General features: G+C 45.8%; 1 protein-coding gene across 1 annotated transcript in view; it reads left to right on the top strand.

Moving 5' to 3' along the window:
• The window catches only part of LOC122791564 (dickkopf-related protein 3-like), a 1366110-nt gene that overhangs the window by 502156 nt on the left and 837867 nt on the right, over positions 1–26087 (top strand). Inside the window, exon 4 of the mRNA XM_044059322.1 lies at positions 22590–22682. Within this exon, the coding sequence (XP_043915257.1) occupies positions 22590–22682 (93 nt within the window). The remainder of the gene's footprint in view (positions 1–22589; positions 22683–26087) is intronic.

Below are 26087 nucleotides of genomic sequence, written 5' to 3'. Positions count from 1 at the left end.
TTGCCAAGATGTTGTCCAGCCCTCCTCAACAGGTGTCGGCTCTGTCCACTTCTCTTGATGTTCCTCCTTCGACTCCAATGAGTTCGGAGCCGGAGTTCGTTGGGGTTCGAGTAGTGGAACCGTCGGCTCCGATAACTCTATCTCCTTCAGTTCTGACATCGGCTCCGATCCCCTCGGTGGTGCCGTCCGTCGAGGGATCTGGGCACCGGGGCTCCCTCGTCAGCTCCGAGGGGGCGAGTGGCATCGGACTCTTGTCCGACCCCGTTCTCCCTCTCGGAGCTTCGGCGCAGGTGAGCTCGGCTCCTATATTGGCCTCGGAACCGTCTCCCTCAGTGCGGAGAAAGATTCCTATTTCCTCGGAACCAGAGCTTTCTCTGCATTGTGGCAGGGACGCCTTCGATTTCATGAGGAGTGTGCTGGCCACTGAGTCAGCTTCACTATCAGCCCCACCGGCTCCATCCCCTGTAGTGCCTGTGCCAACCTCTGCTCCTCCAGACCCCAAGCGTAGGGAACCGATGCTCCAGGACACCCCATTGGGTGTTTCCTCTTCTTCCGAGGCCTCCCCTGATCATTCAGAGGAGCCCCCTCGCAAGAGGAAGCACATTGACTCCCCCAAGTCTGTCACTTCTGATACAGACTTAGATGATTCGGAAGCGTCCCCGAGATCCCCCTCTGAAGATGTTTCCTTCTCGGACATCCTAGAGATGCTTAAGCAGAGGGGGAACTGACATCCCCTAGCCCCTACAGAGGATGAGTCTGTATTTCTGGATGCTTTCGGTTCCCAACCTTCCACCTCCTGGGTTTCTCCGCCTTTCGCTCCACTTATGGCAGTGATGGCTCAAAAGGCTTGGTCAGCTCCGGATACAGTGGAACCAACTCCAAGGAGACCTGGTAAATTCATCACAGCACCCCAGGATAAGCAATTCATTACTAAAGGTGTTCCTGTTGATGCCATGGTGGTAGCAGCAGCCACCAAAAAAGAGTTAGCGGAGACCTCTTCGTCTGTCCATCCTCCTAACAAGGAGTCTAGGACGATGGACAGATACGGGAAGCGAATGTTTGCTTCAGCTACCTTCTCTATGAGGTCACTGAACTGCTTATGTCATTTTACCTGGCTTCAGAGGGATCTCCTTAAAGAGCTCGGAGATACCCTTCAAGATCCATCAGCTGAGGGAGCTCAAGCTAAAGTAGCTTCCCAGCTGGCGACGCTTAATTCTGTAGTTAACTCCTCCATGAGGCTCATTTCCTGTGCAGCTGATGGTGCGAGTAGAGCCGCAGGTATGGGTGTGGCCCTTAGGAGGCATGCATGGATGCGGCTGTGTAACTTTGCGGAACCCTTTCGAGCGTCCTTCACCAACACCCCCTGTGATGGTTCCTTTCTTTTTGGACCACAGGTGAAAGACACTTTGACTAGGTGTGAGCAAGAAGGCAAGACACTCTCTGCCGTGGGAGTCCATTTTTCCACTACCTCTAGACCTTACCCCAAAGGTCAGAAGAGTGGCAAGATGTGGTTCCGAAAATCCCAGGGAGCCTTGCCTGACACACGTAGCAATTTTTCCTCCAGAGGTAGAGGGGGAAACAATAATAACAGATGCTGCCCTCGTGGCAGAGGGGGTCCGCAGTACCAGGGCAACAGAGAATCTTTCTCTGATAAGCCCTTTTAACATCCCTAAAGGGTTGCCTGGCTGCTCACCTCTGGAGGCAGTCGGGGGAAGACTTTCACTGTACCCAAAAGCCTGGCAAAAATTAACGTAAGACAGATGGGTACAGTCCATTATATCCGGAGGTTACAAAATTCCCTTCTATCAACCCCCCTTACCGTCAAAGAAATCATTTCCAGATATTCCACCCAATCTGAAGGACCAAGCAGTAATAGAAGTTTCAAAACTGCTAGAAAAAAGAGTCATCCGGGAAGTCTCGGCAGACCAGCACGGATCCGGAACTTACTCAAGGTTCTTTTGGTACCAAAAAAGACAGGGGACTGGAGACCAATTCTGGATCTCAGCAGACTAAACAGGTCTGTACAAAGAACAAAGTTTCGGATGGTCATGCTACAGTCCATTCTACCCTTTCTGGGTTAGGACAATTGGATGTGCTCGATAGATCTTCAGGACTCGTACTACCATATCAAGATGGACAGGCATTCCAGGAGATTTCTTCACTTCCGGCTGGGAGCCAGTCATTATCAGTTCAGAGCTCTGCCCTTTGGTCTCACCACAGCCCCCAGGGTGTTCACCAAATGTATGGCAATGGTCACGGCTCACCTGAGACGTCGAGAATTCCAGGTGTTTCCATATCTAGACGACTGGCTCCTCACTGCTACTACCAGGCATCAACTCCTACAAGCCAGGGACTACACAATCACAATCTGCTCCCAGCTAGGCATTACAATAAACTTCGAAAAATCTGCCTTGTTGCCCTGTCAGTCTATCACTTACATAGGAGCAGACTTAGACACAAGGAGCATGTTTGCAAGGCTACCTCTAGAAAGGGTGTCTACAGTTTGTCAGCAAGTACAGATTCTAATGCAGAGCAAAAGGAGCCAAGTCAGGTTCGTCCTTCAAACTCTGGGTTCCGTGGCAGCAGCCATTCTTCTAATCCCACTGACCCACTTTCATATGAGGATCCTTCAGTGGCTTTTGTTCACACAGTGGTCTTTCCAAGAGATGCCCATGTCTCACATGATCCTGATTACAGAAGCATGCAAAAGGCACCTTTCATGGTGGATGGTCTCCCCACTAGTGACTCAGGGCAGACCCTTCATTCAGCCCCCTCCGGTAGCCACAGTGACCACAGACGCTTCTCTGATAGGGGGGGGGCATTATCTGGGCAGGACAGTCCAAGGCACTTGGCAACCTCACGATTACCATCTGCACATAAATGTCCTAGAAATGAGAGCCTTGCTCCTAGCGTTGCAAGCCCTTCAGGACTCTCTTCCTTCCGGGACCATTGCAATTCAAACAGACAAATGTCAATGGTGTGGTACATCAACAAGCAGGGCGGAACCAGATCCTACCCCCTGTGTTGAGAAGCACTCAGACTGTGGCAGTGGGTGATTTCCTCCCAACGTTTTCTGATTGCGACGCACATCCCTGGGAGGTCCAACGTCATAGCGGACAGGCTTAGCAGAGCTATCCTCATGCTTTATGAGTCGTCTCTGAATCAGGAAGTTGCGGATCTTTTATCTTCTGCAAATGGGGACAGCCTTGCTGCGATCTTTTTGCCACCCCCTTCAACAGCAAATGCAGCAACTACTTCTCCCTTCTTCCGCTTCCAGGTCACACACCCAGAGACGCTGTAGTCCACGATTGGCCCCAGGGACTTCTTTATTCCTTTCCTCCGTTTCCCCTGATACCAAAACTCATATAGAAAGCAATATCGTTGGGTTGCAAAATGATCCTCATTGCCCCCTACTGGCCTCGACAGATATGGTTCCCGTTCCTGCACCATTATCTTCTCGATCAGCCCTGGACTCTGGACCCAATTCCAGATCTACTGATTCATCAGTCAAGCAGGTTGCATCAGTCCCTCCAAACTCTCCAGCTCACAGCTTGGTTGCTCCACTTCCAACTTTAGTCAGGCTTCCCAGCATTTCCTCAGCTGTACGTGAGATTATTGTCTCTTCTCACAAGTCCACAATCAGGAAAACATATGCTAGTAAATGGAAACGTTTTTCTTGTTGGGCAGAGGCTAGGAACGTAGATCCCTTTTCAGCCCCAGTCCACGAAATTCTGGAATTCCTAGCACAACTTTTTCATTCTGGGACCGCTTTTGCTACGATCAGGGTTCAAGTAGCGGCCATTTCTAACTTTCATGTTGGGTTGTCAAATTCTAACATTATGTCTCATAAGCTCTGTAGAGCTTTTTTGAGAGGGACGACTCTCCTTAGGCCTCCAGTGAAAGATCCCCCTCCTCCTTGGGACCTTAATTTGGTCCTAACTTCCTTAATTCTGCCCCCTTTTGAACCAGCAGTGTCCTGCTCCATTAAGTTTTTATCTTGGAAGACACTCTTTCTGGTAGCTATTACTTCAGCCAGACACGTCTCCGAACGTCAGGCGCTATGTGTTCGTCCTCCATACTTGGTTTTTCATAAGGACAGGGTTGCTCTGAGAACTAATCCTTCTTTTCTTCCTAAAGTCTGCTCAGAAAATAATTTAAACCAGTCTATAGACCTTCCTGTGTTTTTCCATAATCACACCAACAAGGCAGAGTACAAATTACACCAATTGGACGTTCATAGACAATTGCGTTTTTACCTGCACAGAACTAAGGAAATAAGGAAGTCGGACCAGCTATTCCTTTCTTATGCCTTAGGCAAACAAGGTCTCCCAGTTTCCAAGGTGACTTTATCTAGATGGTTGTCTCACCCTATTACTTTCATTTATCAGTTAAGGAACAAAGAGTTACCTATCAAACCGAAAGGTCATTGTACTAGGGCCTTGGCCACCTCAGTAGCCTTCCAGTCTAGGTTGCCCATGGATTCTATCTGTGCAGCTGCTACGTGGGCAAATCCTCATACCTTTATTTCTCATTACAAGCTGGATATGGTCTCCAGGAGCAGAGCTGATTTTGGTTCCACTGTTCTGAAGAGTCTGTTCCAATGAACCACCCAGGATATTAGGTGCTAGGGACACTGTCCCAACCAGCAAGAACGAAGGCGAGATAGACAACTTAGCATAAAGAAGTTATGTACCTACCATAACGTTCCATGTTAGTTGTCTTCATCTCGCCTTCTTTCTTGCATCCCACCCTCCGTCCCCCTGTCCTATTGGACCGAGAGGAGTTCTTATTTCACTGGCTGGTTGTTCTCTGGTCTGTTTCCTCTACTGACTTAGAGAATATGGCAGGTATAGTCAACCTATTTGTTTTGGACTGGTTTTTCTCTCGCTATGTCTGGAGTTAGCTATTTCAAACGAGATCTGGGTAGCTATCGCTAGGCATCATGGGATAAGGGGTAGCCTCAAGCCAGTAAACAGCTCTCGAGCTATTGAAGATGGCCGAGTCGGAGCCGAGGATCGGCTCTGATCCCAACCAACAAGAAAGAAGGCGAGATGAAAACAACTAACATGGAATGTTATGGTAGGTACATAACTTCTTTTTCTATTTCATGGACCCTAAATGTATACATTTTGTCAGCCCTGTCAAAAGACCTAGTGTACTCACTATGATGTGGTGTCTCAGATTTGATGTAGAGTTTAGCAGTGTTTGACTTAGCTTCTTCACTTATCTTTATAGAGTGTTATTTATTAATCTATTTGGTGTCTGGATGTCTAGGAGGTTATCAAGACAGAATACCATCTGTGGCTGATAGGGGTCCCTACATTTGATGAAGTTAGCGTAATTCGAGTTATGCTTTTCTGAAAACCCAGTTCTGAAAAGTGTAACTTGAAAAACACACAAAAAAATCATTTTTACAGGGGGTTTAACCTCCACCCCCCCCCCCCCAGCATCCCCCTGTGTTGGACTTGGCCCCCACCTTTAAATTGTATACACCAGCTTCACAGTTGCACTACAGTAGAGAGAAAGGGGAAAATCTGAAAGTTTACTACTAGCTCACACAGTATCACACACTGCAGTTAAGTGAACCACAGTATTCATGTTTCACTAGAAAGAAAGTTAATTGAGCAAGTTTTAATGAAGTGTTAATATGCTAATAAATAGTGGTATGATCTGTATAACATATAGTAGTATTATCCATAAAATGATCTTCTGTGTAGCAGTCCTTTGTTTTTATTAATAATAGTAATAGTAATAATAATATCAGTAGTAGTATAGCCTGAGAATTCTACTGTGTGCCCTATTTGCTCTCCCAGTCATTCCTAGTAGAAATATTAGATTTCATGTTGTGCAGGGAGCGGTTTTGAATGTGCCGAACTTGCCATCCACTACGTCGGTTGAGCTGCAAAGTGAAATGCATTCTGTTGAGATCTTTACTCACATTTATGATGTGTGACCCTGTGCTGTATTTTCCTTGTGGGCTGTCAGATCTGAGGCCGGCACTTCAGAGTCTTGGCTCTGAAGCTCCAACCTGTCTCCCATAATGGTGTGCATTCCTTAATCTCCCAAGATCTCATTTGCTACTCTTCTGTAGTCTCTGGAAATAAGTGGTTTTCTGGTGCTTTATAGTGATTATAGCTGTTGTGGTGTTTTATTTACCCGGTACTAGAGTATTTCTCCTCCCCCCTTCTGTTTTGGAATTCAGCTGTGTGTGTTTTCAGGATTTTACAATCTTGGTCATTCTTCTGTCTTCCATATGTTTTCTGTGTTTAGGTGCATCAGACTTTTTCTGCAGTGTCTAAAGTTTCTTACAGCGCTTATCCTCCCATTGGTGTTGTCCTTATTGTGATTTCTCTGTATTGGCTCTAGTTAGCGGTTTTCCTGGTGTGTTGGGTATTAATAAGGTTTTTTGGGTTGCTGTGATATTCCAGTACTTTTTCTATGGTATTGAAATTTTCTGATTGAATGTTTGAGGACTTTGGGTTTTTGTAAATATGTTGACTGTGGTCACAGGCTATCCCTACAAGATTCACATGAGTGGTGCGTGTACTGCTTAGGGGTTGCTCATCTGGATCATGACTGAGTCTTGTGCCTCTTTTGGGGCTAGTGCTTTGGCCAATAGGTATGCCAAGTTTTTGATGAAGGGTCTCCTTCCCACCTCTTTCATGACAGGCTCTCCTGCTGCTGGTTCGCCCTGTCCAGCTAAGAAACCTCAGGAGAAAGGGAAAAAAGATAAGGCTAGAGACAAGAAAAGACAAGGATAATAATGAAAAAGAGAAAGACAAGGAAATCAGGAAATGTCTGACTGGGTTCTCAGCATCTGATGAGCCAGTTCAGAAGGCTATAAGGCTGTCTGCTGCTTCAGCTCCTCCTTTGGATTTTGAGTCAGCATCTCCACATTCCTGATCCCAGGTTCTTTTGGCACCAACTTCAAAAACACATTGGTCCCAAATTTCGATGTGAAAAACCCCGTACTGGCCGCAGCACAGAAGTAGTCTCAGTACCACCCACCTTTCCTCTCTCTCATCCTTTATCTGATATTCTCATCAGAGCCTTCACCCACTTGGGTCCAGTCTTCACGGATTAAGGTCTAAGATTTGTGCAAACCCCTGCAGAGGCTTGTTTAACCACCTTTGACAATGACTTCTGTGTCTGCTAGGTCAATGCGGAGCTTTAGGAAAGTTGATTTGGACAAGATGATACAGACATTCTTGAAGGGCAAGATTGCTTGGGGATCATTCTCTCTCCTTTTGCTCCAAGGGTGGAGGGAGCTGACCCTTCTGCCCCTTTTCTGATTTCTTATTCTTCTTCTTCTCCAGTCTGCCCTTTGGAGACAGTGTTGTGGATCCATCTCCTGTCTGTGTGGTTCCCTCACTGGCACTGACCACTTGGCTGCCATCTGCCCCACCATTTACCTTGATGTAGTCGACTCTGGTTCCATGGCCACGGCAGAACACTTTATTGCAAAGTTCCAATTCCAACTCCAAAAGACAAGGATAAAACAAGGTAAAATAACAATAGATGTTAAGTTGTCAATCTCGCCTTCATTCTTGCTTGATGGGTTCGGAGCCGATCCTCGGCTCCGACTCGGCACTTGCTAAGCTCGAGAGTCACTTTTACCAGCTCGAGGCAGCCCCATATCCCATGATGCAAGGCGGTAAGTACCCAGATCTCGTTTGCCGCTTCGCTTATGAGGTCCTCCTTTTACCAGCTCCTGGTAAGTGATTTATTACTTCGCTATTTTAGCCCCTTTTTGCTAAAAAACCCTTTATTGTTACTTTTAATTTAGTTTTAAACATATTCTGACAGAAAAGTTTCTGTCTCTTCTTATTTTTTTAGTCAGACTTTTCTCCCATCCCATCCCCCCCCTGTTAGGGTGTGTGTGTGTGTTTTTTAGTTATACCTTTTGGTATATTTAATTTAAATTCTTTGACTGGTGTGTGTGTCTGTGTGTGCACCATGTCTAAAGAAAGGGTCTCAGGCTTTAAGAAGTGTGACTCGTGCTGTCAGAAAATGTCTCTGACAGACGGTCACACTTCTTGCCTGTACTGCCTGGGGCCTCTTCACCTGCAGGACTCCTGTGCTATTTGTCATTCTTTCAGCCAGAGAGTCCTGCAGGAAAGAAGGAATAAGTTGATTTTGAGGGGCCTTCTTAAGCCGGAGGGCTCTCCGGCTAAGTCGGCTCCATCCAAGACTGCTAAGTCTTCCAAGGCCCAGGCTTCTGTGTCCAAGCCTGCGGCCTCGGCTCCGACTCGTTCTGAGTCGAGATCGGCTCCGTTGCAGCCGATTCTGGCTTAACTAAGCCTTCGGCACCGATGGCTATCGGTGCCGATTCTGCATCGACCACTTCGGTGTCGGCTCCGATCGGTTCCGACCACCATGTGGCTCAGGCATCGGTGTCGGCTCCGATCGGCTCCGACACCGTTACATTTGTGGCTGTATCGGCTCCGGCTGGAGCCGATGCATCGAGGCTACCTGTCGGCTCCGATAAGTTGTCGGCTCCGACAGGTTCAATAGTTTCATCGGTTCCGATGGCTCCTTCGAGGAAGAGGTCTAGGTCTCCTTCCTTGGAGCCGATACTTTCGGCTCCGACTTCACCTCTCCTCTCGGAACGGAGCCATCGGAGCCGATCTTCAAGGTCATCCAGGCTTTCTGACCATGATTTAGAGAGTGGTCAGTAGATTACTTAAGTCACAGGCACTGGCCCAAATGTTACATAGTCCGTCTCAACAGACGACTATTGGTCCACACCCCGTTGCAGTTCCTCCTCCAACTCTACACCAGAGCTTGGAGTTGGAGTCTTCGGGAATGGTTACTGCTACGGCTGAGGGACAGATACCCCCTTCTGTTCCTTCAGCCCCTACTCTTATCTCCTCTTCGAGACCTTCCTTAGAGGGATTCGGTGGTCGGGCTTCCATGGTCTCCTCCGAGGGGGTGAGTGGCATCGGACCCTTGTCCGAACCCGCTCTTCCCCTTGGAGCCTCGGCCTTGGCGAGCTCGGCTCCGACATCTGCCTCGGAGACTTCCCTTTCGGTGGTCCCTGGAGTTCCTAGCTCTTCGGAACGGGTTCTCTCGGACCTTCCTGGGAGGGGAGCATTCGAGGTGATGAAGAGTGTGCTGGCCACTGGTATCAGCCAGCAGTCTGTTCCCTTAGCTCCTCCCTCTGTAGTGCCTGTTGACATCTCTGCCACTTCTCTTGCTACAGGACCCAGAGATCCTCCGCCTCAGGTTTCCCCATTGGGAATATCCCCCTCTTCCGAGGATTCTCCTGATGTTTCGGGAGATCCTCCTAGAAAGAGGACTTGTAAGAGGAAACATATAGACTCCCCCGAGTCTATCACTTCAGATACTGACTTAGATGAGTCAGAGGGATCCCCAAGATCCCACTCTGAGGATGTCTCCTTCTCAGACATCCTAGAACTTCTTAAACAGAGGGGAAACTGGCCCACCAATAATCCCTCTGAGGATGAGTCAGTATACCTAGAGGCGTTTGGATCTCGGCCCTCCACCTCCTGGGTGTCTCCGCCTTCGACCCCTTATGCAAGTTATTGCCCGAAGGCGTGGGCTGCTCCTGACTCTGTAGAGCCAGTCCCTAGGAGGCCTTCAAAATTTATTACTGCCCCGTGTGATAAGCAATTCCTCACTAAGGGTGTCCCCGCTGATGCCATGGTGGTGGCTGCTGCCACCAAAAGGAACTTGCAGATCCTTCCGTACCCGTCCATCCTCCTAATAAGGACTCTAGGACCATGGATAGGTACGGTAAGCGGATGTTTTCCTCAGCGACCTTTGCTATGCGTTCGCTGAATTACCTATGTCACTTCACCAGACTCCAAAGGGATATCCTTAAGGAGCTAGGTGATGTTGTACAGGATCCTACAGCTGCAGGAGCTCAGGAAAAAATTGCTTCGCAGCTAGGAACCCTTAATTCCATTGCAAACTCCTCCATGCGGCTTATATCATATGCTGCTGATGGAGCGAGTAGGGCCGCAGGTACAGGTGTGGCCCTTCGACGCCAAGCCTGGATGCAGCTATGTGACTTTGCAGATCCCTTTAAGGCGTCCTTCACAAACTCTCCCTTTGATGGGTCAGCTTTGTTTGGCCCTCAAGTGAAGGAAACTTTGACCAGGTGTGAGCAGGACGGCAAGACTCTTTCTGCCGTAGGAGTCTGTTTTTCCACCCCTTCTAGACCTTACCCCAAAGGACAGAAAGGTGGCAAAATGTGGTTCCGCAAATCCCAAGGAGTCACGCCGGATTCACATGGTCAGTTTACCCCTAGAGGCAGAGGGGGTAACAACAACAGACGCCGCTCTAGAGGCAGAGAGGGTCCAAAAAACCAGGGAAACAGAGAGCCTCTCTCTGACAAGCCCTTTCAGCATCCCTGAGATGTTGCCCGGCTGTCCATCCTTGGAGGCAGTCGGGGGAAGACTATCGCTGTACCCAGAAGCCTGGCGTTCCCTCACTCAAGACAGATGGGTACAGTCGATCATATACGAGGGTTACAAAATTCCTTTCGAGGAAAGTCCTTTCTATCACTCAAATTCCCTTCCAGATGTACCACCCGGTCTAAGGGAAATTGCAGAGTTAGAAGTCTTAAAACTTCTGCAAAAAAGAGCCATTCAGCCAGTTACGACAGATCATTCAGAGCTCGGAATCTACTCAAGGTTCTTTTGGTCCCCAAAAGACGGAGACTGGAGACCAATATTGGATCTCAGCAGACTCAACAAGTCTGTGAGGAAGACAAGATTCCGAATGGTCACTCTTCAGTCAATTCTGCCCTTCTTACAGAAGGACAACTGGATGTGCTCAATAGATCTTCAGGATGCGTACTATCACATCAAAATCCACAGACGCTCCAGGAGATTTCTCCGCTTCGGCTGGGGTCCAGTCATTTCCAGTTCAGAGCCCTGCCCTTTGGTCTCACTACAGCCCCAGAGTGTTCACCAAATGCATGGCAGTGGTCACGGCTCACCTGAGACGTCAAGGATTCCAGGTGTTTCCGTATCTCGACGACTGGCTCCTTTCAGCCACCACCAGGCATCAGCTTATTCAAGCCAGGGATTACACAATAAGGCTTTGTACTCTTTTGGGCATCTCGATAAACTTCGAAAAGTCATCCTTATCGCCCTGCCAGTCTATTACTTTCATAGGCAAACTTAAACACTGTTCGGATGTCAGCTACCCTTACAGATCAAAGAGTTTCAGACATTCAAAGTCAAGTCAGGATCATTCTGGCCAACAAGAAAGTACAGGCCAGAATGGTTCTAAAGGTATTAGGCCTCATGGCTGCGGCCATTACTCTTCTTCCTGGCTCGCTTCTACATGCCTTCTTCAGTGGATGCTGTTCACACAGTGGTCGTACCAACAACTTCCAATGCGTCACCAGATTTTGGTGACACAGACTTGCAAAGATCATCTTGCTTGGTGGATCACATCTCCCCAGGTTCACCAAGGCAGACACTTTGTACCCCATCCCGGTAGCCACTGTCACCACGGATGCCTCCCTGATCAGGTGGGGGGGTCATTATCAGGGCAGGATGGTTCATGGGACGTGGCAGCCATTCGAATACCACCTGCACATAAATGTCCTGGAGATGAGAGCAGTGCTTTTAACGTTGCAAGCCCTCAACGACTTTCTTCCCGTAGGGACAATTGCAGTCCACACAGACAACATGTCTGTAGTTTGGTATATCAACAAACAGGGCGGAACCAAGTCCTACCCCTTGTGTCGAGAAGCGCTCAGACTATGGCAATGGGCAATCTCCTCTCATCGATTTCTGGTAGCAACGCATATCCCTGGGAAAACCAACATTGTAGCGGACAGATTGAGCAGAGCTATTCTCATGCCTCACGAGTGGTCTCTCAAGCAATCTATAGCGGAAGAGATTTTTCTGGAATGGGGTCGTCCATGTTGCGATCTTTTGCTACTCCCAAAACAGCAAATGCCCAGACTTCTTCTCTCTCTTCCCTCTTCCAGGCCATCCCCCCAGAGACGCTCTGACCCAGGATTGGCCCCAGGGACTTCTTTATGCCTTCCCTCCATTTCCTCTGATCTCTCAAGTTATCCAGAAGGCAACCGTTTTGAGAGCCAAATTGATTCTCATTGCCCCTTACTGGCCTCGACAAGTTTGGTTCCCGTTCCTCCATCGTCACCTTTTGGTGCAGCCGTGGCATCTGGACCCAGTGCCAGATCTTCTGATTCACCAATCCGGTCAGCTGCACCGGTCTATTCCTTCTCTCAACCTCACAGCATGGTTGCTCCACTTCCTTCCTTAGCCAGGCTTCCTTTGATCTCTAACCCAGTTAGAGACATCATAGTAGCTTCTTTAAAATCCTCTACCAGGAGGATTTATGCAAGCAAATGGAAACGTTTCTCTTATTGGGCTAAGGCCAAGAGTATTGATCCTTTCACTGCCCCTGTTCAGGCAGTCCTGGACTTCTTAGCAGAGATTTTTCATGCAGGCTCCTCTTCTTCCACAGTCAGAGTTCAATTGGCTGCTATCTCGAACTTTCATGTCGGGATTGCAGATCACAATATTATGTCCCATAGGCTCTGCAGGGCCTTCTTGAAAGGAATTTTCCTGCTAAAGCCTCCAATCAGGAATCCTCCTCCTCAGTGGGATCTAAATTTAGTGCTGACATCCTTGACTCTTCCCCTTGAGCCAGCTGTTTCTTGTTCCCTGAAATTTCTTTCTTGGAAAACTTTATTCCTAGTGGCTATTACATCGGCCAGGAGGGTGTCTGAACTTCATGCTCTATCGGTTCAACCCCCCTATTTGGTTTTTCACAAAGACAGAGTTTCATTGAGAACTAATCCGACCTTTTTGCCTAAGGTCGCCTCAAAGACCAATTTGAATCAATCCATTGATCTCCCTGTATTTTTCCCAAACTATTCAGACAGAGCCGAACAGAAACTACATTATCTTGATGTCCACCGTCAACTCAGATATTATTTGGACAGAACAAAAAAATTTAGGAAATCTGATCAACTTTTTGTTTCCTATGCGGATAATAAGAAAGGCCTTCCTGTTTCTAAAGTGACCTTGTCTAGATGGCTTTCTTCGGTCATCTCTGAAATTTATCTGCTCAGGGGAAAACAGCTGTGCTCAAAACCTAAAGCACATTCAACTAGGAGCTTAGCTACTTCTACAGCCTTTCAAGCTAGACTTCCTTTAGACACTATTTGTGCAGCGGCCACTTGGGCCACTCCTCATACTTTTGTTTCCCACTACAAATTGGACTTGGCCTCCAGGGACAGAGCCAGTTTTGGCTCTACAGTCCTCAAGAGTCTGTTCCATTGAGCCACCCAGGATAGAGGTGCTAGGGACGCGGTCCCTTCAAGCAAGAATGAAGGCGAGATTGACAACTTAACATTAAGAAGTTATATACCTACCATAACGTTCCATGTTAGTTGTCTTCTCTCGCCTTCTTTCTTGTGACCCTCCCTCCTTCCCCCAGGCCTGGACAGACCTTTCTATAAGAAATTATTATGCTGAAGACCATTCAGACCTGGTCCTTCTTCCATACTGTAAGTTTTCTTCCTTCCTTTGGAAGTGTTTTTATGCTTGGTGCTATTGCCCTTTGTCATCAAACGAGATCTGGGTACTTACCGCCTTGCATCATGGGATATGGGGCTGCCTCGAGCTGGTAAAAGTGACTCTCGAGCTTAGCAAGTGCCGAGTTGGAGCCGAGGATCGGCTCCGAACCCATCAAGCAAGAAAGAAGGCGAGAGAAGACAACTAACATGGAACGTTATGGTAGGTACATAACTTCTTATTAAGCACTTTCACCCAGAACACTTCCAGGCTTCTTCAGAACAATTAATTCACACTAACCCAACCTCTTAAATAACCAACAGCTAAAAATCAACCAATACATAACAAGTACTGAAATAAACCCCTCCCATTTTATAAAAACACATCTGATGTTGTAAATCTTTATTCATTCCTTACTGTTAGGACTTCAGTTCCGTCCTTGGAACCGACACGGCTGGTACCAAGCTCGCGGCAGCCAAAAGCTCTCAGCTAAGACCTTCCCACAATGGCCCTCTCATAGTCTCTTCAGATCTTGTTTGCCAGGTTCCTCGTCAGACGTGCCAAGCCTTCTCTCAGCTAAGTATTAGCTTTTTTGTGGTTATTTCGAGTCTTTAGTGTTTGTAGCAGTTTTTATCGTCTAAAGTTATTTCTCATCTCCATATCCTTCTTTTCCTGACTAAACCCTACCCACTACCTTGGTAGTTCTTTCATACCATCATTGGTACTACTCCCTCTCTCCCCACCTTAGTAGGCCCTCCTTTTACCTTTTTGGTATTTCTTAGTACCATTGTTGGTACTTTGTTTCCTGCTATCTGTACAAAAAAAGTGCTTTCTTTTACTGTCCTATCTCTTGTTGCTAGTTATAGTTTGTTGTGTGGTAGTACTAGTGTGATGTTCTTCGTGTTTCACTGTTGCAGTCATCACACTTGGGTTATCCTGCCAGGGGTAGCCCTCAGTTGGCCCGAATACCAGAGGCTTACTATTTCTGTGTCGGTTGCTGTCGCTCCAGGACTGACGTCAGGTAGTCAGTGGTATAAAATCAGGCAGCCAACGTTATTACATCAGTCTTTCTTGCCGAGGAGCCCGAAGCAGAAGCAGTTCACACGAGTGCTGGTCGGCTGCTACCGTAGTTTTCATTTCTGAATTGAAATTGAAGTCTTCTAAAGCTAAGTACCCCGTTGGAGATCCTTTTATTCTTGCTCTAACCGACGTCAGAAAAAGTTAACAATTGTCTCGCCTGTGGAAAGCAAATACCACACCAAGATTTCCATTCTTACTGTGTCACCTGTTTAGGCCCAGACCATGATGTCCCTCGCTGTCGGTTTTGTGCTTTGTTCAACGCCAGAACTATAGGTCGTCAGGCTCTTATTGTAGCTAAATATTTTCGCTATCGATCTCCGTATTCCGAAATGGCTTAGGTAAGCCATCCGACTACTGATCTTCCGAAAAAACATAAGGATAAAGACAGAGACAGACTGCACAGGTCCACAACTGCCGATGACACTTCTGTTAAGCTAGTCGTCAGTTTGCCAGTCCTCAGTGAGGCGCTTTCGCAGCCCCTTATGCCCGCTTCTGTAGATTCGCAGGCTGCTACCGAGACCCGTTCGGAGTCCGGTATGCCGCGACTCTTTTTTGACTAAGGATCCCGTGGATGTCTGTACCTTAGATGGGTCTGGAACCGCTGAGCATGCACCGGCTTCCGAGGAAGTTATTCGCACTACCGATATTCGACACAAACCGTCGACTTCTTTCATATCTTCAATTCTTACTAAAACTACCGAGTTTCTAAGGCACAGGGTACAAACTGCACCTAAAAAACAGAAAACCCAAGCTGAAGCACCTGCTTCCATGCCTCAATCTCAAATGCTTAAAATGGCGGAAGACCTTCTCATGCTGCTTAGGGGAAGGCAGCCTACCCCTTCCAAAAGAAAGAGAGACTTGTCCCCAGGAGTTTTATCTGACCAGGAGTCCGATGACTGTGAGGTTTCTGAATATATAGACATGCAACCCTTGTCTGCTTATGAGGATTCAGATGCAGAGGAATCCATTCCTTCTGGCGCTCCTCCAGAGGATTTTTCATTTGGTGAAATACTACATACTTTAAGGGAGCATTTCCAGTGGGAATGTCAGGACTATCCTCAGTCCAAAAAGAGACTGAAGGAATTCTTAGATTTACCACAGCACAGACCTTTAGCCATTCCTCCTGTCCTGGATGTTGTGGATGATGTCTTTATGGAATCCAGTTCAACTCCTGACACCCTCCCACCTGCTCCCAGGAAACCTGACAGGTATTACAGAGTCCCTGACTCACACAAATTTGTTTTCAAAATCGTACTGCTGACCCAGAGGTCATCTACCAAGACCTAAAGGAAAAGCAACCAGAGCTAAGAATCCCACCCCCTCAGACAGGGATTCCTGAGCTTTGGACAGATGGGGTAAAAAAGTATACGCCTCTGCAACTCTTGCCATTAGAGCACTAAATTGTCAGTTCCATATGCTGAAATACTAGCAACATACAATGGAACTCCTTAAACAAAAAATATCTACCTTGTCGGATTGTGCAGAAAATAAAGAATTACCAGAGCTTACGCATTCTGCAAGCCAAGTTACTAAACACACCTTGCAATGTGACTTTGATGCCCTAGAAGCATTCTTCATGGCAGCAGTCACAAGTTCTGTATTTAGAAGGCATGCTTGGCTTAAGGAACAGACCTTGCCAGACCATGTCAAATCAAAACTATTGGATGCACCATTGAACAAAGACAGTTTGTTTGGTACCAAGGCAGAAGTGGTCTTAAAAAAGATGGAAGAAAAAGCTAAATCTATGCAGACAGTTAAAGACTTCTTACAGGTCCAGCCTCCGAGGTTCAGTAGGCATTGCCCCTCCAAGCACTGGTCCTTTCCGCCCCCCTCAAGGCCAGCTCAGACAAGACCTAGGGGAAGTAGACCCCCCCCCCCCCCCAGACAGCAACCCCAGGGAATGCAGAGATCTAAGCAATGGAGTTCCTCCACTTCAAAAACAGGGAGTCCTAAGCCACCCCCTTATGGAAAGAACTCACAATGACTTTACAACTCCACCCGTTGCCTCTACCCATCTACTTGTGCCCCTAGGAGGAAAACCCTCCTCCCATGCAAAAAACTGGCCCTCCATCACCAATGACCGATGGGTCCTCAACATAGTGTCCCAGGGATACAAATTTTATTTCCACACTCTGCCAACCCCAAACAGGTTCCCAGATCTTCCTCCAAACCAGTGGGCAGAGGCCCAAAACCATGTCCATTCCCTGCTCTCCATGAGGGCAATACAGCCTGTTCCTGCAGACCAGATAGGCCAAGGTTTCTATTCCAGGCTTTTCCTGGTACCCAGAAAAGAGGGCATCTGGCACCCAATCCTCAATCTATCAATTTTAAACACCTTCCTGGTGATATCAGAATTCAAAATTCTCACCCTTCAGCAGCTTTTTCCTATGCTATCCAAGTATGCTTGGTTAGCCACCCTAGACATAAAAGAGGTCTATGTACACATCCCAATCAGGGATTCTTGCAGGAAATATCTATGTTTCAGGGCAGGATCTATGCACTTTCAGTTCTCTGTGCTTCCCTTTGGCTTATCCACTGCTCCCAGAGTTTTCACAAAATGCCTGGCTCCAGCCATTGCTTTTTGCAGACAAAGGAATATTCAAATTTAACCCTACTTAAATGACTGCCTGATTCAGGCAGACAGTCAGGAAAAGCTGTTACAGCACCTGACCTTTGTAAAGGACCTACTGACCTCCCTGGGGTATACTATAAACGAAAAGTAATCCAAACTAGCCCCCACTCAGAAAATTGTATTCCTGGGAGCAAGCCTGGACACAGCATCCCAGATGGCATTCCTTACTCCAGAAAAACAAGCCTATCTGACAGGCTGCTTCTCTCAACTAGCCACCAGAATCCAGTTATCTGCAAGGAAAATCCTGCAAGCTCTAGGGTTCATGGTATCCTGCATTCTACTCATGCCATATGCCAGACTGCATATGAGGAAACTTCAGTGGTACCTAAAAAGCCTTTGGTGTCAACACTCTCAGGACCTGGAAACTATCATACCCTGTATAAGGAAAGATTTTCTTTGGTGGGCAGCAACATGCAACCACAACAAGGGTCTTCCCTTCTCACAACCCCACACTACCCAGACCCTAACCACAGATGCATCAAATTATGCCTGGGGTGCACACCTGGCTGGCAGGTGCATTCAGGGCCATTGGAGCCCAAGTCAAATACATCTGCACATCAACCAAAAAGTGATGCTAGCTGTTCAGCATGCTTTGACAGCTTACAGACCCCTACTCTCCCCAGGGCCTCTTATGATCAAAACAGACAACACCACAGTGATGTGGTAAATCAACAAGCAGGGAGGAACTTGCTCTTATCTGTCTGCATGCTTGCCATGACCCTTTGGCACAAGGCTTCAGCCATGCAAATCCACCTGCAAGCACAATTCCTGCCAGGCTCCCAAAACTCTCTGGCAGACAACTTAAGCAGAAACCTCCTAGACCCACACGAATGGCAGCTAGACCACAGCACCTTCAATCTTGTAACCCAGAAATGGGACACCCCGAAGGTGGACCTCTTTGCCTCCCACAACAATCACCAGCTCATCAAATTCTGCACCAGGGAACCTCACAGCAAGGCCTGGAAAGTGGATGCACTATCCTTCCAATGGGTAAACCTCTCGCTCTATGCATTTCCCCCTCTACCTCTACTTTCAAGGGTACTACTCAAAATAAGGGAGGAAAAACAAGAGCAGTCTTGATTGCCCCAGACTGGCCATGCCAGCACTGGTACCCACTGCTGCGCAGTCTGTCATCCGTGCCACCATGAGACCCACCGCAGATCCCAACTCTCCTGACCCAGCAGAACAGAGAAGTTATACATCCACAATTGCAGACCCTGAAACTGGCAGCCTGGCTTATTCCCTGACCTCTTCTCCAGTTGCCAGCCTAAGCAAGCAAGCAAGTCCTGGATGTTATACGTGTGGCCACACGCCCCAGCAATAGAAAATTTTATGCTGACAAGTGGAAAAGATATTGCACCTGGATCCAGACTAAAGGGACTGAAACAGCACAGCCCTCCCTACCTCTTATCCTGGATTACCTAGCAGACCCTACTACACAGGACACTATCCTTCTCTTCTGTTAAAATTCATGTGAATGCCATCTCTGCTCATTACAGTAGAGAGCTACCTCTCTTTTCTCACCCTCTCATCAAACAGTTCTTAAGAGGGGCTAACAATTTAAGGCCACCCAGAAGAGCTCCTACCCCAGCTTGGGACCTTAACTTTGTGTCGAAAAAGCTCACATTACCCCACTTTGAGACTGCAGCTTCAGCAGAGTTAAAATTCCTCTCTTGGAAAACAACCTTGCTTCTGGCCATCACTTCAGCTAGAAGAGTTTCAGAGCTACAAGGACTCTGGGCTGTAGAGCCCTTCATCATTTTTCATGCTGATAGGGTCTCCCTCAGGACTAACCCAACTGTCATGCCTAAAGTGGTGTCCAGTGTGGCTCTCAACCAATCTATTCATTTGCCCACCTTTTTCCCTAACCCACAAAACAAAGGGGAAAGGATTCTGCATTCTCTAGATGTGCACAGACAGCTCAGATTCTACCTAGATAGGACTAAATCTTTTAGGAAAACTGACCAGTTGCTAGTCAGCTTTGCAGCAGGGGCAGAGAGCAAGGCCATATCCAAACAGCCTCCAAATGGATAGCACACTGTATCAATTTCTGCTACAAATACCACTGGAAACCACCCGCTAAGGGAGTCAGGACACATTCCACCAGGGCAACAACCTCCACCTCTGGAGCTTTTCTCAGAGGGGTCCCTACCAGGGACATCCTGGGGGCTGCAACATGGAGTTCTGTTCATACTTTCACCAAGCATTACCACCTGCCTATCTTCTCCAAATCCAGGGCAGGCTTTGCAGCCGCAGTCTTGCAGGGCATCCTAGCCAGCCCCCAGTCTTCTTGACTGTCTCCACCCTTTTCTTCAACTTTGGGAATCAACCCATGTGTGATGACTGCAAAAGTGAAACATGAAGAACTTAGTACAGTTGTGTACACTTACCATAAATGTAGATGTTTGAGTGTATTCCCTGTTGCATTCCTGGTTTCCCGCCCTCCATCCCCCTTGTCTCTCTGTCTCTCTCTCTCTTTCTCTTCCTCACTCCTTACATGGATTTTTGGTATTTACTTTCTACTGGTGGTGTTCTTCCACCATAACCTAGCTCCCTATTTGGGGGCTCCTGACATTTGGGGCAAGAAAAACTGATGTAATGGCGTCAGCTGCCTGATTTTATACCACTGACGACCGGACGTCAGTCCTGGAGCGACAGCAACCGACGCAAAAATACTAAGCCTCTGGTACTCGGGCCGACTGAGGGCTGGCAGGATAACCCAAGTGTGATGACTGCAACAGTGAATATACTCGAACATTTACATTAATGGTAAGTGTACACAACTGTACTTTCTGAATAGAGGCCTGATTGCCCACCTCTGGAGGCAATCTGGGGTTGTGCCCACCTCTGGAGACAATCATGGGGTCATTTATCCCTGCACCAGAGAGCCTGGTTAGATATCACAAAAGGCATCTAGGTACAGAGGATCATTTCCAGAGGTTATATAATTCCCTTTTCCCTTCTACCTCCAACCTTAAGAAGATTTCCCGATATTCCATCCAGTCAGAGGAAATCAGTAGCACTAGAAATACAAAAGCTACTAGAAAAAAGTCTTATCCAAGAGGTCCCACCAGACCAGAGAGAATCCAGAACTTTGGGGTCATCAAAAATGTATTGACCGTTTTTCAACCCCTGTACACAGCGTCCTTGAGTTTTTAGTAAAATTTTCAGTGAAGTAGCTAGCTCCTCCACCATTAAAGTTTGGTTGGTAGCAATCTCTAACTTTCATATCGGATTTGAGAATTCTTCCCTTGCTTCATCAAAACTTTGTAAGGCCTTCTTAAGAGGCACTCTCCTGTTGAGACCACCTTACAAAGACCCTACTGTACCATGGAACTCTTATTCATTCCGTCTGAACCAGTAGCAAAATGTGATCTTACATTCCTGACCTGGAAAACAATCTTTCTAGTGACTGTTTCTTCAGCTTGAAGAATTTCTGAGCTTCAAGGGTTGTCCTCTAAACCTCCCTACTTGATTGTTCATAGGGATAGAGTACCATTATAAACCAACCCTTCTTTCTTTCCTAAGGTGGTGTCATAATCCAGCATCAGCCAGTCCATTAATCTACCTGTCTTCTTTCCAAAATTTGAAAACAATGGAGAATACGTTTTGCATTTGTTAAATGTTCATAGGCAGTTATATTTTTACTTGCATAGAAGAAAAGAAATTAGATCAACTGTTTATTTCATTTGCAGAATACAACATTGGTAAATCAGTTGCAAAAATATCCTTGGCAAAATGGCTTACCAACTTTATATCATCTGTCTACAATAAATTGGGCATTTCATTACCAAAACCTTTAAGAGCCCACTCAGCTAGAACCATGGCAACTTTGTCAGTATTGTATCTAGGAATTCCATGGATGATATATGTGCAGCTGCAACTTGGGTTAATCCTCATACCTTTATTACTCATTACAAACTAGATCAGGTCTCAAGGGGAAGTGCAGCATTTGGTTCAGCTGTGCTCAGGAATATCCTTCCTTAGAGTCCACCCAGAATTTCGGGTATTTGCGGAATAAGTGAAAATTGACAACATCAGATAAAAAAAAAGTTATGTACTTACCATAATGTTTCATCTGTGTTGTCCATTTTCATTTTTCCTCAACTCTCTGCCAACCCACCCCCAGCTTTTGTCATGGTAGACTCCTGTTAGAGTGAGACTTCTTAAGGGCACTACTGTTTTTTAATTTGAGCTCCAGATAATGGCTTCTTTTGTCAGGGATATTATGTTACTATTTATTATATGTCCTATGGCAAGCAAGATCTGAGGTATGTTAGGGGTTGGTGCTTTATTGGTAGGGAGGAGCTCAAGAGCTTTGAGTTTACTAAAAGCTATAGTAATGGCCGAGTCAGATGCAAGGGCTGGATCCGAACCCAGTAGTTGAAGAGGAATGAAAAAAATGGACAACACAGATGGAACATTATGGTAAGTATATATTTTTTCTAAAGTAATAGACTCATTAAAATCCATTAAGATCATAGGAACATTTTATGTGGCCTTGGCAAATTTCATCATATCCTAAAAAGTAAGAAAGGTCATTTGATAATGTGGCAATGTTTCTAGCATGTCAGTTGTATATAAGATTTCAGGGTGTAGTTATAAAGGATTTTTCCTCTTCTCATATTAAGCAACTTGGCTGCACTTTACAATGAAATCTATACCAGGATAAGCAGTACTGGGCATACTGGATCAGACAAATACATGATGAGGCGGTTTTATTCTCTGGTTCTGTCCACCATGGAGAGTATTACTGCACTTACAGAATAAAAATTGCCAGGAAGCAGATGTGGCATTAAACAGTTTGTCTGCTGAAGGGCCTTTATAATTTAGAAGGCTGTGTGCAAATAGTGCCACAGAGTAATTTTACAGAATTGTGTGTACTGGGAGGAGCAGAGCTAGAATTCCCCTGAAGATGCTCACATAATTTCCGTGGTACACTGTTTTATGAATTTAAAGATGTATTTCAGGAGTTTTGGTCCATTGTCAGTCACCATTCCTTTTTTGCTTTGCTGTACTATGTCTGTTTACCTTATTTTCAATGTAGAATGTCTGTCATTAAGAGGTTACTATTCAGGCTTAGATCAAAATGCTATCTGGTTCTCTGGCAACATACACTCATGCAAACACCATAGACCTTTTCTACATTCACAGGCTCAACTGAGGCAGAAATGAGTTTGATGATACAATAGGGACAATTGCTGTAGAATGAGTGATATATAAAGAACAAGCTTTGATACTAATAAATGCGTTGTTAATCTCATATCTTTAAATGGGTTGTTATAATGCAGATGTAGGGCCAAGTATTGAAAAAGCTTGTAATTAATGTGGTCATATTTCTTAAACAGAGGTGTTTGTTGGACAGTCACTGTGAGAAAGATCAGTACTGCCAATCCTCGCTGATGACCTCCCAGTGCCAAGAATGTAAATCAAAGGAAGTGGTAAGTAAGAGGAGCTTTCTTAAAAAAATAAGTAATTGGGACAGAAAAACATTATTCATTGTATAAAGTAGTGGAATTTATGGGTCCTGATCATAATGCTGGTTCTGTGGGCAGAGTTCCAGATGCAAAAAGAGACATAACTGATGTCAGAGATGTTAGGACCCCTTGGCCCACACAACTTTCCAAGGTGGTTAAACTGTTCCCATGCAGTAGTCTAGAAGGGCATTCTAGGTCTGGATTAAGCAAAAAACAAATGAACAGACAAATGGCATGAGAAAGCTACCGCTGGAGCTCCACTCATACAGCCAGCATTATGTTGAGTACCTGTAGTGTTCTTATTTGACTTTGTAGAGCTGTGACTAAAGTAGTAGATAGTAGTCCCCATGATTAATCCACCATTAAGACCAGATCTAGAGGCTTTTCAGTTGCAACTGAAAGGCAGCTAAGAGAGCTAAGAGACAAACCAAAGCAAAAGTTTTATAATTTAAATGGAGAAGAGAGTGAAGTACTTAGAAAGTTGAGAGAAGATTCTGGTATTCTAATTACCAAAGCAGACAAAGGCAATGCCCTTGTTGTTATGGATGGAGATTTTGATATTAATAAGTTGAATTTCATGTTGTCTTATGACAAGTTTTATAAGAGAGTTGGCTTTCTAGACATCAAGAAAGCTTATGGATTTATTGATTCTCTCATAGAAGAATGGTTATGTGAAGGAATGATATCGAACAGCGAAGTTTATTTTTTAGCAATAAATTCCCCAAAATTAGCCACATTTTTGGCTTACCCGGGGTGCAACAAAACTTGGATGATCCCCCTTTTAGTCCTATAGTAGCAAGTGGGGGAGTAAACCAGAGAGAATGGCCATATATACAGATGAGCAGCTGCAAAAAAGCAGTTGAGCGGAACATGTCTTTTATTAAGGATACTTTTGGTTTTAAAAAAGCATTAAGAGGAATTGCAGTTTTGAACACGGATTTTTTAGTGACTATGGGCATTCAGTCCTTGTATACAGTAATACCTGATGAAATAGGGCTGGACTTTGTAAGAACTGAATTGTTATGCTCAAAGTTATTTACCAATGGCATGGTTAACCTCATTATTGAAATGCTTGACGTTATTTTAACGCATATTTTTTTTTAAATTTGAGCTGCGGTGGTGGTGCTGCGGTAGCGTTGTCGTCTCACAGTAAGACGTTGTCCTGTTCAATTCTCAGCTAGAGCGTCTTGTGTGGAGACATGCGTGAATGGGCGTACCTTCGTTGAAGGTTGTGCGTCAGGGCTGGCAACTGGGCACGTAAAAATCTACTGCCAATCATTAGCGGACCGGAGTTCCGCTGTGGTGACCTCTAACTGGGAAAAGCCGAAAGACACAACATTTTTTTTTTTTTAATTTAACTCATCCTTCTGCCAGCAGGTTAGTGGAGTAGCCATGGGAGCAGCCTTGAGTTATGCCAGTGTTTTTATGACTGCTTGGGAAAGGGAATTTAATTTTTTAAGAGTGAATTTTATAATTGTATTGTTTATTATAAATATTTTTATTGATGATTTCTTTATTTTTTGAAGAGGGAGGAGTTTAGAAAAATTATAATTTTTCAGCATGTTAATTCTGCCTGTAGCTATTTAAAGTTTACTTTTAACTATGATCTTAAAAATATTTATTTTTTTAGATGTTGAGGTTTTTAAAAACGGTGATAATTTAAAAACAAAAATATATAAAAAAAAGAAGGGCAAAATAACACTTGTTTAGATTGCATGCACCCCAAAAATATGAAAGATAATATTATCAAGGGGCAGTTGATGAGAGACAGAAGATGAAGATTTGTTCTTATGAGAAGGATGTTCATAGGTTGGTACTAGGCTATAGGCCCTAGAGCCTGTACAAGCCTAGCCATAACAATTCCCTGGCTATTTCTTCCCACTCTATTTACTTCCCTAGACCCCTGTCTAGCAGGGCGACTGACGTGATCCCCTGGGTGAATTTCCTTTCTCCCATCCAATCGTCAAGGTTCCTTTTGAAGAGGGCCAAGGAGGAGCTCTGCTTGACATGTATGGGCAGTCTATTCCAGAGTCTGGGGAGTCTCCGGGTCAGGAACCTATCCCTCCAGCATGTTTTGTTTATTGTGATGACAAGGTTTAGATCCCTGGAGCATGTGGCTCTGAGGGATTTGGATTTCTTTAAGTGTAGCATGTCCAACAGCTCTGGGTTTGACATGGCCTTGTATGTTAAGCAGAGATTGCCTCTGAGTAGACGATATGAGACAGAGTATAGCTGGAGTTTTTTAAGGCGGTCAGCATAGGGCATCTGCTTTAGGCCTGTGATTCTTTTAGTGAGGTATTTCTGCGGCCTTTCCAGTTGTTGCAGATGTCTTGAGAGGTACATACCAAATGGGGCGTTGTATTCTATAATGGGTCTAATGAGGGATGAGTACAGTGGGACAATGACCTCCTTTTTTCTGGATGAAAAGCCCTTAATGATGAGGTGTGCCACATAGAAGGATTTTCTGACTGTTGTGGAGATGTGGTTATTGAAGGTGAGACCACTGTCCACCCGTATCCCTAAGTCTCTTATCACACTTTCGGTGATGTTCTTCGTGTTTCACTGTTGCAGTCATTACATTTGGGTAATCTGCTGGCAGGTTGCCCTCAGTCGGCCTGAATTCCAAAGTCTTGGGTCCTGCGTCGGTTGCTGTCTTCTCTTCCATGACGTCAGGTCATCAGGGGTATAAAACATGCAGCCAACGCCATTTTCTTTAGTCTTTTCTTGCCGCACAGTGCCCGAAGCAGAAGCATTTCACAAGTGCCGGTCAGCCGACTACTGAAATATTTGCGTTTGAGTTTCAGAACCGAAGTCTTCAATAAAGCTAAGTACCCCGTTGGGGGAACTTTTTTCTTGCTTTTTACCAATGTCAGAAAAAGTTAATTGTATTACTTGTGGGAAGCAAATACCTCATAAGGATTTCCAATTATACTGTATTCCTTGCCTAGGGCCCTGACCATAACATGCCTGGCTGTCGGTTTTGTGCTAGATTTAACCAACGCACTATTAAGCATTGGTATATTTTTGCATCTAAGTATTTTGACAACAAATTTAACTACCCAGAGATGTCATCGGATAGCAATTCGACTACCGGAGTACATAAAAAATGCAAAGAAAAGGACAGAGAAGGGCAGTCAAGATCCAAAACCGACGACAAAACTTCTCCTAAGCCAGTCGCCGGTTCACCGGTACTCAGTGAGGCGTTTTCGCAGCCCCTGATACCCGCTACCATAGAGTTGCAGGCCTCTACCGACACCCATGTGGAGTCAGGCATGCCGCAAGATACTCAGGGTATTGGACCGACGGATGCATCTCCCTCAGATGGGTCCGGAGTCGCTGAGCAGGTACCGGCTTCTGAGAGTGTATTCA

The sequence above is a fragment of the Protopterus annectens genome, chromosome 17.part0 (assembly GCF_019279795.1).
Source record: "Protopterus annectens isolate FY-2018-M chromosome 17.part0, PAN1.0, whole genome shotgun sequence".
Taxonomy (NCBI): domain Eukaryota; kingdom Metazoa; phylum Chordata; order Ceratodontiformes; family Protopteridae; genus Protopterus; species Protopterus annectens.
The sequence above is the reverse complement of the archived record's forward strand: the minus strand, read 5'-3'. Positions and strand labels throughout refer to the sequence as shown.